At 36.0% G+C, this 16,464-nt stretch overlaps 2 protein-coding genes across 2 annotated transcripts; both read left to right on the top strand.

Moving 5' to 3' along the window:
- Positions 1-2,205: 2,205 nt before the first annotated feature.
- Positions 2,206-4,004, top strand: LOC117331134. The gene is made up of 4 exons (XM_033889729.1): positions 2,206-2,346; positions 2,881-3,056; positions 3,433-3,595; positions 3,987-4,004. Exons 1-4 carry the CDS (start codon positions 2,221-2,223, stop codon positions 4,002-4,004), a joined length of 483 nt encoding a protein of 160 aa, XP_033745620.1. The 5' UTR covers positions 2,206-2,220.
- A 405-nt stretch (positions 4,005-4,409) lies between these two features.
- LOC117330307 lies at positions 4,410-15,835 on the top strand. The gene is made up of 15 exons (XM_033888499.1): positions 4,410-4,595; positions 5,039-5,128; positions 5,614-5,773; positions 6,836-6,996; positions 7,787-7,937; positions 8,643-8,833; positions 9,105-9,200; positions 9,495-9,645; positions 11,015-11,166; positions 12,126-12,279; positions 13,578-13,744; positions 14,185-14,275; positions 14,658-14,882; positions 15,190-15,319; positions 15,640-15,835. Exons 1-15 carry the CDS (start codon positions 4,420-4,422, stop codon positions 15,747-15,749), a joined length of 2,205 nt encoding a protein of 734 aa, XP_033744390.1. The 5' UTR covers positions 4,410-4,419; the 3' UTR covers positions 15,750-15,835.
- The last annotated feature ends 629 nt before the right edge of the window (positions 15,836-16,464 follow it).

Below are 16,464 nucleotides of genomic sequence, written 5' to 3'. Positions count from 1 at the left end.
ATATTATGTAAGAAATCAAAAGCGTTTAGTATCAATTATAAACTTTTGGATACATTTAAACAATTCCTTATTTTCAAGCTCAAATCATTAAATTCGTATACTTTTACGCGAATCCCTATCACAATTCGATAAAACAGAGGTTAGTTTAAGCAGAGACATAAAAAGGAGAGAAAAAAAAAAAGGAAAAACCCCCATTGATGAATGATTATGTAATGAAACAAGAGCTGTCGGAGAACAGCATAGCTCGTCTTGCATATGTTTGTCAATAAATAATTAAAATAGTTTCGCAAATTGCATTAATAATATTTATATTGTTTACTTGATCAGATTATGTTTTGTAAATTCATGCAATTTTCAAAACCATACCAGTTTATATATATATAAATTATCTATTGACAAATATTCGGGAGACAAGCTATGCTGTTGTAGATTAAATGAATATATTAAATACAAATGTAATTGCTTTTGGACATATTTCTTCAATTTTTTGATAAAATATTATTCTTATGAGAGTTGTCTCCCTTGAAAAATGTGGCCCGGTATAAATTGTCTAATGTGAGCATTTTCACATTGCTTTATTTTCAGTTTCACCCCAAGAAGGGATAGTGTAACTCCATAGGGACTCTTTTACCAAATATCAGCACCCTAGTACAATCATAAAGTGATGCGTTAATAGCTTTCAACATTTGCACAAACAAAATTTTAAAATGTGTTTTTTCCCCAAAAAAATCTTTCAGTTAAACTCCGGCAAGGGATAGTTTAACCCCCACAGGGAACCTGATACCATGTATTATTATGCCTTTCAACCCTCACAACATCAACTTAACACAAAGTCCAAAGATTAAAAAAAAACCCCAAAAAAAACCACAGATTTAAAAAGAAAAAATCCAATATTTTTTTTAAGTTTTACTCCATGAAGGGATTGTCTTACTCCATAGGGACTCTATTGCCAATTATCAGCACCCTAGTACAATTTAAAAAGTGATGTATTAAAACCTCTTAACACTAGCACCAAAACCTTAACGCAGAAATATTCTAAGTCCAAAAATTTGAAAATTCTGGTTTTTCCCCCCAAATTTTTTTTAGTTTAACTCTGGCAGGGGATAGTTTAACTCCATAGGGACTCTATTGCCAATTATCTGCACCCTAGTACATTTATAAAGTGATATATTAATACCTTTCAACACTTGCACCAAAAACTTAACGCAAACATATTCTAAGTCTAAAATTTTTCAAAAATCTGTTGGTTTTTTTTTTCCAAAACATCTTTTAGTTTAACTCCGGCAGGGGATAGTTTAACCCCCACAGGGACCATATTACCATAAATTACTATGCCTTTCAACACTTGCACCAAAAATTTAACATTTGAAAAATCAACGCCGACGACGGAGTGACGACAAAATGAAATATTTCTATTGCATTTGTATAGTGCCTTTTTATATTTTAATTGGTATTTGGGGTAGTGGGCGACAACTCGCATACTCGATTGAAGAGCATCGCACTGACAATTCGAAACGAGATAAGAGAATAGAAAAAATGCATAATAATTCCAGTACCAATTATCGGAGTACATTGAGCAACGACATAATTACATTAAATTACAATATGCATTTTCAGTTTAAACAGAGCTGATTGTAATATCAGGGATGAGTGTAGGTGGAACATTGGCCACAGCTACAGAGAAAGCCATTGTTCGGAGGACACGTATCTGCCCGAAAGGTAGGCTTTCTCTATATATTTTTTTCTTAGTTCTAATTGAAGGTTCTTCCAAATATACAAACACCTGAATGAATTTAGAGGAAGGAAAAAAGATTAATTGCCATTTTAGTTTTACTATGATATCTCTGTTTCTTATATATATGGATGGTAACTCCTACGTGTATATTAGCTTGCTATGTAATTTGGATTCGGTATACATTGGGGAAAAATGATGATGACGAAAACCCATGCAGAGCATATGCCGCCGCATTACACCACCTCCCCGACAAAGCTGAAATATATGCACATTAACGCTCATTTAAATTTCTTAATTCTTTTTTATTCAATTGGCGTTTACCCATTAAATACCACAAAAGAGCCTATGACAACATCTGATCACCCATGGAAATAATCATCAACATTTTGTGACCTACTATAGAATTTGGTGTATGAATCTTTCACGTGTTAAATGTTCACGTGACCTTCTAATGCAGATACGAGGCGGTGGTGTACTTCCCTTGTATGGGGTTGTACAGTAAGCTCAGCCTCTCGGACCAGGCTCAAGTAGTGACAGAGGTCAAACTCAACGTCAAGAAAATCCTACATACCTTCTCGGATAAGGCGACCTTCGATTTTCACTATGGCCAGGTATGCTATTAAGATGTTTGATATCAGTATCGATAAAATTATACATTGTACATGCATATCGAATGAAAAAGGTTACTTCAGAAAATTGGATTGATTATTAGCTAATTTAACGTATGGGTCATAACATTTGCCAGTTAGTTAGTTCAACGCTAATCAGAAAACGATTCGATGGGGATTTTGCAATATATCAAACACAATTAGTGTATTTCTGTTGCGCTGCGTATACATGTGTATACATGTGTATATGTATATTCCAGCACCAGTTACAGTAGAAGAATTTTCAGACATACCATCACTTAAAAGGAATCGCCTACAATAAGGAAATCTAAATAACAATTAAGAAATGAATGACAAACTGTCCGCGTTTTGGCTCGAACCATGGAGCTCTAACTATGTGAGAGGATATCCACTAAGCTATATGGACATATCCGGTTGCCTAAGTTTGCAAGGTGGTCTATGTCTGCACATTTACACACGTGCCGGGTCCCTATGCGCTTACCATACATGGCTTATTCTTTAACTTGTTAATTTTAGGACAATATGACGATTGGTGCCAAAGTAAGTTTTACCCTTCAAGGTACCATAAAGGACCCACCAATATCAAACTCGCTTCAGTTCTTGACGGATGCGTTGGAGAGTTTGACTGTAGATGTAGGAATACAGAAGTACGTCGGATACAGCAAACCGAGAAGGAAACGACATTTCACCAAGTATGTGTAAACACGGAGTAAAACTCTCCCCAGGTTAGATCAATTGGTTAAAGGGGCATCCTTCGTTTGAATAAAGTTTTAAGTCGTCAAAATTAAACTTACTGGAAAATATGTATTTTTCAAAGTAGTAAAAGTTAAAATCTTTACATCAATTGACAGTTTTACTCTCAAGATAAACCAAAGTTATCAAGCCCTTAATTCGACCCGAAATATCCCTAATTACCGCAAAGACATACAGTATTTACATGGCAATGTAATAAGTATATATATGATTGAAATAACGATCCCATTAGTTACTGATTTATGTTGACATAGAGATACAGCTGATAACGGGAGATAATTTTTACTGCAGTAATTCAGCGATCGTTCTGTTCAGTCTACAGGTGGTCCTGACAGTGTCCAGTCTGGACTTTGATAGACTCTTCCTGAACAGCCCACTGACAGCAAGGGAAGACATCGAATATGCTGTCCGAGCATTGGTGGACCGATATTTCATTCCTGCAATTACACAGACTCTCACGGACATAAACCCCCACCAGGTATATAATCACGTGACGTACAAAAAAAGTACTTATTATCGTTTCTTCGTAAGCACCATATGCTTGACTCTGTGTTTTGTTTTCCCGTTACCTGGTTTATTCTCGAAGAGTTTAGAATCCCTTTGTCTAGATACGTCTTTAATGTATAATCTTAAAGTCTCATGAAAATGTGTTTGCCTGCATCTTCATTATGTTTGATTATGGTGGTAGTGTCTCCCTCTGTAGACAGTTTTTTATCGACTAAGAGTGCTCCCTCAGTGAACTGTCCCACGTTTCCAGAGGTATATCTCCATCAATATCTTGAAGATTTTAGATAACGTATTCTGCCTTTTCTAGCTATCCCATTCGATATTTTGACGTTGTTGTACAAGTACACCTTGCTTGTTCCAAGATAATGTTTCCTTCATAGTCTTTCGAAATCCAACAGCATCGTGCTGTCGCCACTGCTATCCAGCAATCGGCGGTCACCAATCTCCCATCAAATATCTATCACAGTCCGTGTATAATTATTATACTATCCGTGTCTCCATGTACTCTCCTCCTTCTTAGTTGGTACTGTATATTCCTTAGCCTCTCATAGATTATTTGTCTATCGTGTAACTGTTTTCGTGAACACTGTACATTCACCGTTTTCATAGTATCTCCTGCAGCCACTGTCACAGCCATCCCCTCAATTGTCCATACAATTATCATAATCTTATTGCTTATGAATTATTGTTTTCTTAGATATGTAAATATACCCACTGCATCCTGTCATTCTACAGACCGTCTGGTTTGTTAGCAGCGCTGATTTATTTGGCCTGTTTCCAGATTTATCTCCCTTCATGGTCTGGCAATCTGCAGACAGTGACCTTGACCTGGAGCTTTACTATGACCAGATTCGCAGAGATGTTGAGGAAGGGCGAGTTTGGATAACCCTGGGTGGACGACAATATCCTGTCGATAATCTGTACTACCAAGGCAGTTTCTACCAAATATGCCCAAGGTCTTGCCATCAAAAGTAGGTGTTTACTGTCCGTTCGCTGCATCAGTATCACATGGCAATCACGTGATACGTATTATCAATGTCCGGATGAACGCAAAAATTAAATTGCGCAATTCAAAACTGTAGCCAAAAGATTTGTAAAATATGTCGTTATTGTGAATCTTATTAATAGTGTATGTGTGTAACTGGGTTGCTAAGATACAGATGGTGAATTAAAATGGTTGTCATTTTTGTGTTCTATATCACTTATACATGTCAGTCAAACACACAGTGTAACTTGTTTTCCTATAGGTTTTTATGTCCCATGTTACATGTACCTGTATACATGAACAAATGTATGTCACTCTAACAGTGTAACTTGTTTCCCCGGATGTTTTTTGTTCTATATTACTTGCATATGTAAGTCTAAATCAAAGTGTAACTTGTTTTCCCGGATGTTTTTGTGCCGTATTTTTCAGTCTAACCCGCAGTGTGTGTAACTGGTTGCCTACCTGTAGTTGGTCACAACAGCTTGGACAATGTACGGCAGATGCTTTACTACCTGAAAGGTAACTATTCTAATTACTTGTAATATTATGCAATACTTCACTCAATTCATGTAATAGGACTAAAGATTTTGTGTTTCATCAGTTATAAAAAAGCTTATCTTGGTAAGATTAGCACAGCTCGTTTCGAAAAATCCTGTATGAGGTATTAAAAAGCGTAACGTTGTGTGTTGTCTGTATCGCTACTGGGCAGTAACACTCCACTTTTTAACTACTTTATATTCAAATAACAGGACCCAGCGTACGTCTTACAAACCAATTTTGTAATAGTAATGCTGTGGTGCCGAGATATAACGATATGGATCATCTATCATATGATATGTAACTTTCTACCCAATAAGCGATCATTTTTGTTTGGTTTGTTTTTGTTTAGGACGTTGTTTTTGCGAAATTGTCTTGTTACAGTTGTAAACTGGAAGTTTATTCATGTATTTATTCATATTTATTCACTTCACTTTTTCACAATTTCGATAAATGCTGATCTGTAGATATGAGATGGCAGTGTTAATACCGTGCGATATTCTACCTCGCCGATCAGCCCTGGAAAGAGAGGATCTCGTTGCTTCCCTCAGACAAAGTGTGGAGTATGCCTTAAACATGTGTCCCAACATCAGCTCCAAAAACGTCCACAGCTTCGGAGTCGGCAAGGTGAGGACACCTCTCCTAGAAAGCTGTTTTGTTTTCTGTTATTTTTAACTGTGACTGTTATCTTAATATTAAAGACATGTTAATCAGCAATAGGTGTACCCATTTGAAGAAAAGATGACAATTTGATGAAAAAAGATCTCATTTGCTCTACCACGAACTTATACATTTAATATACATGTCCGTGTCATTGTTTATGACGTATAGGGAGTGCCTGTGATATACATGTTTACTGCTATTCGTTACAATATTTAAAAGAGACGTTCAATTGTCACTATTTGTCCTACTTGTTTTGCTTCAAACCACTTTTGGTTTTCGCCACTTTTGACTCTCCTAACACCCCTTTTATATGCCCACAATTTTGGTTCAAAGAAGGACGAAACAGTTGTATGATACAGCTTTGTGTAGTAAATCAGCCAGATTCTCGGCCCGGTGACAAATCACAGACCTCCATCAATGGCTGCTCACGTTCTGCTTTTTATTCGGAACACAACTTTGACACTGTACAAATGGTAGATACAGAAATGGTGTTCCGGGAGGTACTAAGAAACATTAAAGATGCTGACCTCACTATATGTAGCTAAACTGAATTCACTATTTGTATTAGTAATTCAGCATAGACTATTACTAAATTTATATATAAAAGTGTCATTATCTGTTTGTCCAATCTCTCTAGCATGATTAAAATAGCAAATACATGTATACATAATGAAGATATTACATGTGTGTTTTCTTGGTTTATGGCCCCGTGAACAATCAGGATCATTTTGAGTCGGGGCATTGTAATAGTTGGTGACTACTTAACTGAACTATATACAGGAGGCCCGTCGCATGACATCCAGAGTATTTAGGGTAAAGAGTGTTGTCCAAGGACACAACAATGATAACATAGACTGGTCCGTTTTTCAGCTTCCTGAGAAACATATACCGACACGGATAGGGAGCATTGAACCACACACCCCAGACTTTCACTCGATGTTACGTGGCCGGCGGTCACACAGACTGAGCTATCGCGGCCCCCTGACAATATTTTATCTTTCTGTATGTTACATCTCTAATTTACAGGTATACCCCAGCAGCTTGGTGTTCACAGTTCAAAGGTCGATGCTCAGTCCACCTCTTTCACGCATGGTGGAGGATCTGGACAGCTTGGTAGCCAATGGAGGACTGCAAATAGATATAAACAATACCTATTTAACTGTGGAGGGATTAGGTAACTTTTCACAGTGAGTATCCGCACTACTGTTTAGGAAAAACACTTTTTAAAGAGCGGGCATTTAAAGTGTATATGTTAAGGGGGATATATAATGATGAATAAGTCTTCATAATGTCATTGTACATGTATTGTATATAGTTTGGCCTTCAGGAGCACCTGATCTATTTATTTTCCCTGTACTTTTTGTCTATACAGTGTATATACAATTTGTTCAGTTTGTTCACATTTTGCTTATTTTATCAATTTAGAGGTTTTGAAAAACAACGAAGAATACTGATTTTACAACAAAACCATTATTTACTCAAATCTATTTAAACGACGGTAAAATATGCATGAAGTCCCATGAACAGGTTGAATGAGACAATGTCTTCTTAAAGGTTAAGCACATTCTGCTTCGTCGCAAATGATATCATAATGTCGACCATAACATTTTTCGTGGTCTTCACCAAAGGAAGCAGGGATGTTGCTATCTAGAAGTGGAAAATTGATAATTAAGAAATTGAAATCATTAGGCTAAGCTTGAAATGTGTTTGATAATTTAGAGTTTCTGTACTGAAACAAGTACCGGGTGCTGAGGTACCTGTACGTTTACAAAATATTTTCTGACCCGTTTTCATTTCACGCTAACTACTTTGGCTGACAATCATCAATAATTCTACATCAGGTGTTCTTCTAAACGACACAGAGAACGTTTTGTTCCATCATTGTATACAATTGATATTGAAAATACGCTAATTCAGCTTCAAGAATGAAAGATATGGAAGAATATTAAATGTTCACTGTATTGTCTTTTATTGAAGACTTGAAGTAACGTTGACGTACGAACTGATGAATTTCACTGACACAGGAAATCTTAAAATCCGAAAGTTTATTGCGAAAAACATCACCAGACTTATTCAAGACGTGTTCCCACTGGATGCCATTTCTGTTTTAAACTTTAGATTTTTGCAGGTTTGTATATTGTAATTGCTTAATAAAAATCTGATATATCACATTCAAATAGACTATTGAATTATACTATTTCTTCCTCTACATATATTTAACACAGAAGAAAATAATTTGATGCTATGGTTCCTGCTTTTGATTTGTTTTATTAACTTAATATATATTGGTGCAAAACCGAGGGCAAAAAATGAACAAAAAATACATTTGCATAGAGAGTAATGAATAAGTACAAAGAGAATAAGACCAGATACACTGGAATAGTAAGCGTCTTCTGCTTCATCGACGTCACCTGTCATACAAGTATATGTCAAATCAAGGTTAAGTGACAATGAGAATGGGGCATCAAGAAGCACAAATCAAGTCTGACTTCAAATCGCATAAAGAAATAGTATATAATTCGAAATGTAAACAGGACACTAGTACATATCATGTCTCCAAACAACATATTGAAAAGGAAAATGTTAACACAATCATCTAAAACATTTGATAATATTCTTTTATTGAAGGAGCGTATTTCGTCAATATCCCTAACGCAATAAAACTAAATAAGCTAAAGTACTTCGCATTTCAGTGATAAATGTTGTTACTTTATTCTTATAGAAATATCCAGTATATGTAAAATGGTATAGAATATAACACAAACCCCGATCCCTTGAATCAAATGTGATAACTGTTAGCAATGTTAGTGTCACATGTATATATTTAAAACAGAACTACGTCCAATTTGATGCTGAGAAGACAAAGGAAGGCATCATTAGCCTAAATGAAACGGAGAAACTCATGCGAGATCTCTGGAAGCTTGGGGGATTTGGCATTGTCCAGGACAACGTAAAACACGTTCCAAAACAAGTCTTCTTCCAGGAGAAATTCCACAGTAACTGCACGCTGGACTGTGGTACTAGGTACATTTTACATTGTGTTCAGTTATAAGGAACTATAGAAACAGGAATATGTCATACAAGATACAATGTTTACACTGTAAAACTCCGATACAAGCAGTCTACACTGGTTTAACACTATATGTGTATACAATGTAACACACTTTCGTCTACACCTTCCGACATAATTAATAACTAGATGTGATAGTTGGTATAGATAAGGAAACTCACAAATGTTTGTTGTTGTTCAAAATATCTAGCTTATAAATAACCAACGACTACAATCTCTTGGCAGACTTGATGCTGCTGACTGTAACAAAATGAAGAAATGTGTTTGGTCTACCGAGGGAAACCTGTCGCATTGTTCTCGGGATCAGAAATTACCAGACAGGTAACACAGAGTCCTGCTGAGGTTAATCTTTTGTGAAATATTAGAAATATCGCGTTATAAAAGATGCTGCTGATTTTTGACATTTGAGTACAAGTATATTTTCATGGGTTTATCATTCAGCTTTTATATATTTTCTCTCCAATATCATAATGGGTTAAGCTTTATCTGAAATACCCATCATTTGTTTTCCAATACACTGGTTTTGTTTCCCTTTCGTCTATTTTACTGGCTTTAATAATATTCTGCTAACGAACGTACTAGTTTCTGAAATGCATTCTGCTGTATTTATTATAGATATCAGTTAGAACTTTTTGTACCGTGTATCGACTTGAGCTCGTTTTCCGCGGCAGAGGTAAACAAAATGGAATGGATACTGCTCCAGAACTTCACCAATATTTTGGGGACACCTACAGCAGATGTCATCAATAATATAACTATGACAAAGGTAAGATTTGGTGGTGGTATATCACATAAAAGCCAAACCGTAGTTTATATATGTATAGCTTCAACTTTTTAGAATGCATTACTCAAAATCAATAATGTGTCAAAACTACTAAAATCAAGAGAATATGGAAAGCAAGACTGAAAAAGCTTTCTAACCCTTTCTAACTCAAAATGAACGGACAATGTTTGCATTAGCAATTTTGAATGTCCTATCAACTTCCAAGGCTATTCAAGGTAGCCCCTCTGTGTGCGAGATCCATGCGTGACAAAGAACAATGGGTATAAGTCCACGCTTTTTGTAGGAATAAGCATCTTCCGTTTTCAATGAAAACGCAAACTATATGACTCAAATGCAGGAAATACTATGTCATTGTCTTAACATGGTTACCATGGTGATTACAACACACCACTTACGTGCATAGGAATACGTCGAACTGCAGACTTCATAAGGAAAAAAATGTCTCTTATCATTATGCTAGGGGCCATTCAACTTCCACGTAATCTGAATCTCATACTACAGTGATATGATCGCAAGTCAACACGACATCATTCAACACTGTCTATCGCAGAAATCGTAGTTTAGGGAATAATGCAAATGCCACAGCCAACAAGGAAGTAATCAAAAAGGTATATTATCATACTGGTCTAGTTGAGATGGTAATACGCCTGACATGTTCTCATCTTTCTACATGACAACGCATAATCGATTTAACTACCCGCAAGCGAAATTAAATAGCTGGAAAATGTCTTCGTAACGGCTCTGTTACTTGTCATGATGTGCCTTCCAACAAACCTAGCTTCATAAAAAAATAAGCCGGCAGTTTCTGGGTTATCTGTCTTGTAAAATAGGAAACAAATAGGAGGATGACAACATGAAAAACTGTCATGATGTGCCTTTCAACAAACCCAGCTTCATAAAAAATAGGTCGGCAGTTTCCGGGTTATCTGACTTGTAAAATAGGAAACAAATAGGAACATGGCAACATGTAAAAATGACACCGACAAACTACAGATCCCCATCCGTCATTTATAAGCAAATCGGTATTTTACAACAAAAACTGAGACATTAGTGAACCAGTGCGGATGAGTTTGCTTTGTTTTGATAATTTTCAGGATATCATGTGTATGTATGTGTGTGTGCGCGCGCGACATACAACACACGAGTAAATATCAACATTACAGTAATATAGGGATAGCGAAGGAAGATGGAATTATACATAGATATCAAGGAAACATGATAACATATCTAAACAAATAATGCATGTATCAGAACTGACATCTACATAACTTAAAATCAATCCAATATTATTACATTATATAAATGTGTGTCTAATAATATTCTGTATGTAATCTTGGCTTTTGGCAAACAGACAGGTGTACTTGTTGATCTTCAAGCCAGCGTCCAGTTGCCCTACCTGCAGAGATACGCTGCCATTTTATCCAGACAAACGGACTACAGGACTGGAATCAAGTTTGGTATTTCACAGCGCTTCTCTGTCAGGAATCGGCTAGATTATACCAAGTACGTACAACTGAACCAAGACCGGTCAGGGGAATACTTTACTGAATACGTCAATATTGAAATAGACATGTAGAAACAAGACTGACCAAGTGGACATTCGACTGAGGAAACCGATGTTTAACTATATCAGTCTTGTAACATACTACAAGTACACAATAACAGTCTTGTAGCCGATGCTAGTGGACACCCAAGGGACAGTTGTAGCAGATTCTCGTCGTACTGAAACTGGAGATTGCGATCACTATTTACTCGACTAACCGAGAGGGGATCATTGATATAATCTTGGACTAAGACAATATAGACAAATCAAGTATACATAAAGTGGTGAATTGTTTTCATACCCACAGATATAACCAGGCCCGTTGCTGAAGTAGGCCTTTGACCGAATAGAATTAACTGATATAACCAGGTAAAATCTAATTTACTAGAAATAATAATAATAAATCAACTTAGTACATACTGAAGGCATCAACGACTACTCGACTATCCAATTACATACTGGGGAACCGCTGATTTACTAGGTTGAGCAAGAAAGCAATCAACTGGTCTAGCAGAATATAGTACGGATACACAAATGGCTGCACCCGTTACAAGATATGAACAAAGCTTACTGCACAGAATCTGTTATGAAAGTGGCTATTGTGATACAATTCTTTATCTCCTTACATTCTGTCGTCAACTACTAGGACAATATGGGATGATGATAATCTTCTGGTAACATAACATACGTTTATATTAATATAATGATATAGCATACAAATATATTACTATAAGACCGACAATATAAATATGATGCTCTTTTTTATAATTCGAAATTAAGGATTCAACCACATGAAAAAATATCCGAATACCTAATGGGAATTTCCGTCGCCGCTATTAACGCGGAAATACCTCAATGCTTATCTGGTGTGCATGTATATGTAAGATCACTGTAATGGAACATATATTTTATATTGCAGTGTCCATGTTAAACTAACATTCCATAGCATAGACTTCGAATTACTGAAGATTAAATACAGCTATGATGACTTGACAGCGAAGATTGTACAAAGTCTCAACGACGTTTTACTGGGAGTATTGGTACAGTCAATGGAAGTTGTTACCATCCACAGGGTAAGATTCATATAACACTGCGACTATGCAAGTGTACCGCATGTACCTGTGTATACAAATAAGAAGTGGTACCAATTTGGACCATGCTGCTGCCTCTCATTGGAAAGCCGAAGTAGGCCATTAAACAAAAGAAAATTAAACCAAACGCATTAGGCCCTGTTAGTGTAACGCCTACTCTTTTTACTGACGGGTCACAGAATGGCCATGGGCGCCATTCCTTTTTATTGTGAGTTATCTAATGTGTGCCTTCTCTGCATAAGTGCATTATCCTTAGTAATGTACTATTAAAACTCGGATGTTTCATTCAAATTGATGATTTTTGAACTGTTAACATTTCTGGCTAAACGACCAACGTCTACGTTAAAGACATTTCAGATCTATCATGTTAACTTGATTGATTTCTGGATAAAATATATGTCAATATTACAGGGATTACACGCAGTATGCTAAAATCTTTTATCTCTTCTTCATCTACTCGAATGAGTTACTTTGTACCATAATTAATTTTTTTCTATTTTGAAAATTTAATTTTACAATAATAAAATAAGCTAGTGGCTTTTTCATTTGTTAGTTAATTTCACCAAAATAATCACATATGATATGTATACATAGTCATCACCTCTGTTTGATAATGTAAAAAAAACAAACAAAAAACATTAACACAAAAACGTAATTCTTACTCATAACAATAACACAGGAGATATCATAAACAAATTATAGAGTTGAGTCGAGACTGTTGAAAAAGTACGGGGAGAAAAAAACTCCTGACGGATAAGCGTCTTCTGTTTCCTGGTCGTGACAACAGACCCACAAGGCATACAACCAAGCATCGAATTCGTCTGACTTCACATTGCACAGAGAAATCAAATATGTCCAAATGAGTGTTTGATGTCAACCTTAAAACGTACCTGTAATCTTCATCAACATTCAACTTCATGAACCTATTGTTATTTTTCCTTTAGTAGTAAATATCTTTCATGGAAATTGTGATAATAAAAACAATTCATTGAACAATATCGACACAGTAGGGATGTTATAAGTGGCCCTACTGGTCGAGGCAATTTGCATTGAATTTCACACTATCTAATTAGTTCATCATGCATGTATTTTATGTATTCCGCACAAGAAAGACATAAGGTTTTTCAGAATAATTGTTTCCAATGTTGATCACAAGAGTGATGATTTGAATCTATCATTATGATTCTAAAGACGAAAGAGTAACTCTTTTAAATATGTTAGATCTGTAAGTGATCTCCGTTATATAAAGATCTAGCTATGCTCTTGAATTGTTTTTTCAGGAAGTTGTGGAGTTTACATTACAGAAAAGGAGAGAGAGTATAGTTAACATGGATGATCAAATTCACATCTTATCCAACGCTGTAACCAAAGGACAATTCTCTTTGAATATTCCATTTGTTCGACCTGTGGTCGCTTCCAGCATATTCATTACTGGATCATTCAGACAGTGAGTTGTAGAGTTTAAATGTAAATAGTATAAACTTTGTACATTTTTATTATAACAGTTTAACATTTATCATTATAAGTAATAAAGTACATTTGCAAGTGTCATCTTCGTGTACTCGTAACGATCTAAGGTAATCGCACGAGAGAGAAGAAACTTAGAAAGTCTATTATTTTCCATCACATGACCTTAATCAGAAGAGCATTAAACAAGTCAACGTAGTTGATATGTTTGTTATTCTACCTCTATTGTATTTTGTCCTGTTTGTTCGAATGATTGGAAAGGGCACACGCACAATCAAAAATGTGTTTATATGATTTTGTATTTCCGCAACAACATTTGGAAAGAAATGTGAGAATGCAATTTCCTCCGGTGATATATATATTGACCGAACGTACAGTAAAATGAGCTATATATGTCGCTTTTGTTGTTTCTTTTGTCAGGTTGTGTCCAGACAAGTACCCTGTCTTAACGACGACGACGGTAGTCAATGTTCCAATCACCGTCTCTGTGGCCAATATGACTCCTACACAAGTACGTAAAGTTTACTATTTAATCATCATTAATTTAAGGCGTGCTTTCATTTATGATAAGAACTGAATCGTGTTTCAAAATAAAAATAAAGAGGATTATACTATTTGGGCCTTTGTTATAACTCGAGCGGATAGTGGGTGTTGCTATGGACGTTCTCCATGGGCCTTTGTTATAACTCGAGCAGATAGTGGGTGTTGATATGGAAGTTCTCCATTCTTCGTGTCTCTGAATTCAATGTATCTTACATGTACATTTTGTTTATCACTGAATTTAATGAGAAATTGTAACATGCAAATATCCGAAAAGAGTAATTTGAAGGATTTTTGTCTTCACGTAAAACATTCCTGGGTAGCGTATCTGTTGATCTTTACTCATTTTACAGCCAGTCACAACGACTTTGCCCTTGTCGCGTCCTTCAGTCATCCTCATTTACAACCGCTCTGAGGTTGAACCTTCCTGGCTACAGAGACAGATGGATAGCTATGGACTCGGCGCGTGTCTTGTGGAAATACGCCAATGCCCAGCTTGTATGACCGGCTTTTCCAGAAACACTTGCAGTTTTCATCATACCTATCTACCTCCCTTAACAACGTCGACGCCTGATGTAGTAAGTTGTCTTCTCTGCCAACTATACAGACATACCGGGTATTTATACAACACCTCTCAATATAGAATAAGTTTGATGCAGTCGAGCCAAAGGACTTGTCAGTGGTGATTCCTAGGGAGGCGAAGTAGTAAACCCGATATAACTTGAAATGTCAAAATCTGGGTGGAGAGATGCAATATTCCCGCAGATACAAGAAGTCATTAAAGATTGAAATCCGAATGTTATTCATGTCAATACGTTGTATATTCCGTTCCCTCTGCTCCAGGACGGGCTATTTATGGTCATATGTACTGTTGTGTTATTTCAGACTACCCTGCATCGGTCCCATGCACTTCCAATACCAAAGGACGACTACCGTATTGGTCCTGTGGCCGCAACGGCAATGGCTGTGGGAGGGTTCTTTGTACTGGCACTTTTAATGTGGGCGATTCAATCTTGTACGTACATGTATCATATATGTATGACTACATACAACATGTGACCAATTTAAAATGAATGACGATTTTTATAAATATGAAAAAGATTTCTTCGACTTAAATGTTAAATTGTATATATACGCAAGATATACTAGAGTTCTTTAACCGCACTGCACATTCAAATATACATGTATATGTCTGGTTTTCGATTTAATTTTGAGGTGCATCCGATGTTTCCATTGTTTCACACTGGGCTTATGCTCGCGTTAAATGTTGTTTACTAAATTGACATGCGAGAAGGAATCGAGCGATAGTGACTACATGATCATTTCTACTTGCAGTACATGAAGCTATGAAGAAGGAAAAAGCAAGCAACTCAGAAATCAAAATCGATTCGGCATCAAATTCTCCAGCAGGAAGGGGAATTGAAGAGCTTCCAGTAGATTACTGATAACACCACGCGTGTTAATGATCACATATATATACATAATAGAACTTATCAAGAAATTATACTTTTTAAATAAAATCTAAATTATAGCATTATTGTGATTTCTTTCAATATCGAGTAGAGTCTCTTCAGTAAAACACCCTGGCTACAGCATTTGTTTGACGACATGGTATATCTACCTCTACGGAGACACGTACAAACAAAATACATCTGTAACTAAAGTGAAAACAACATCATATCTGGATTTACACTAAGCTTACTAAGGCAAGAAGACCAACGGACATATATCGCTACCGGCTACTGGATCAATTTCTATTAGATAATTAATACAATAAATAAAAACAGCACCATGTGGAGTAAACATGTATGAAATGTTGTTTTCATCTTTAATATTTATCTATCACGTTACTGTAAATGCGAAGAATTTTTATTCATTATGTTTAAATCTTAACAAACCTTTTTTTTATCTTAGCATGTTTTAATTTGTCCTATCTCATAACCCAAGTATATTGTTTATTATTAAGTCGTTTGAAGATTTAAACACATATGAACGCGCCCCAAAAAGTAGGTCAATGTCATTTATCTTTGAAATCTTTGAAATTATTCATCCTATGCAACATTATATGATCTGGTTTCATCAACGTTCCTCAACTAAACATTCTCATAGCAAAGCATTACAGAATTTGAGGAAAGTTCCTCAGCTAATTTGTTCTCTCTT

Source organism: Pecten maximus, chromosome 7 (assembly GCF_902652985.1).
Source record: "Pecten maximus chromosome 7, xPecMax1.1, whole genome shotgun sequence".
Classification (NCBI taxonomy): domain Eukaryota; kingdom Metazoa; phylum Mollusca; class Bivalvia; order Pectinida; family Pectinidae; genus Pecten; species Pecten maximus.
The sequence above is the reverse complement of the archived record's forward strand: the minus strand, read 5'-3'. Positions and strand labels throughout refer to the sequence as shown.

Excerpts from the sequence above, each read along its gene's own strand:
- LOC117330307 (XM_033888499.1), top strand. The coding sequence starts at position 4,420 with ATGGTCTGGCAATCTGCAGACAGTGACCTTGACCTGGAGCTTTACTAT. Across the intron at positions 13,745-14,184 it reads ATTACTGGATCATTCAGACA|GTTGTGTCCAGACAAGTACC; the intron begins GTGAGTTGTAGA and ends TTCTTTTGTCAG. Across the intron at positions 14,883-15,189 it reads CAACGTCGACGCCTGATGTA|ACTACCCTGCATCGGTCCCA; the intron begins GTAAGTTGTCTT and ends GTGTTATTTCAG.
- LOC117331134 (XM_033889729.1), top strand. The coding sequence starts at position 2,221 with ATGGGGTTGTACAGTAAGCTCAGCCTCTCGGACCAGGCTCAAGTAGTG. Across the intron at positions 2,347-2,880 it reads TCGATTTTCACTATGGCCAG|GACAATATGACGATTGGTGC; the intron begins GTATGCTATTAA and ends TGTTAATTTTAG. Across the intron at positions 3,057-3,432 it reads AGGAAACGACATTTCACCAA|TCTACAGGTGGTCCTGACAG; the intron begins GTATGTGTAAAC and ends CGTTCTGTTCAG.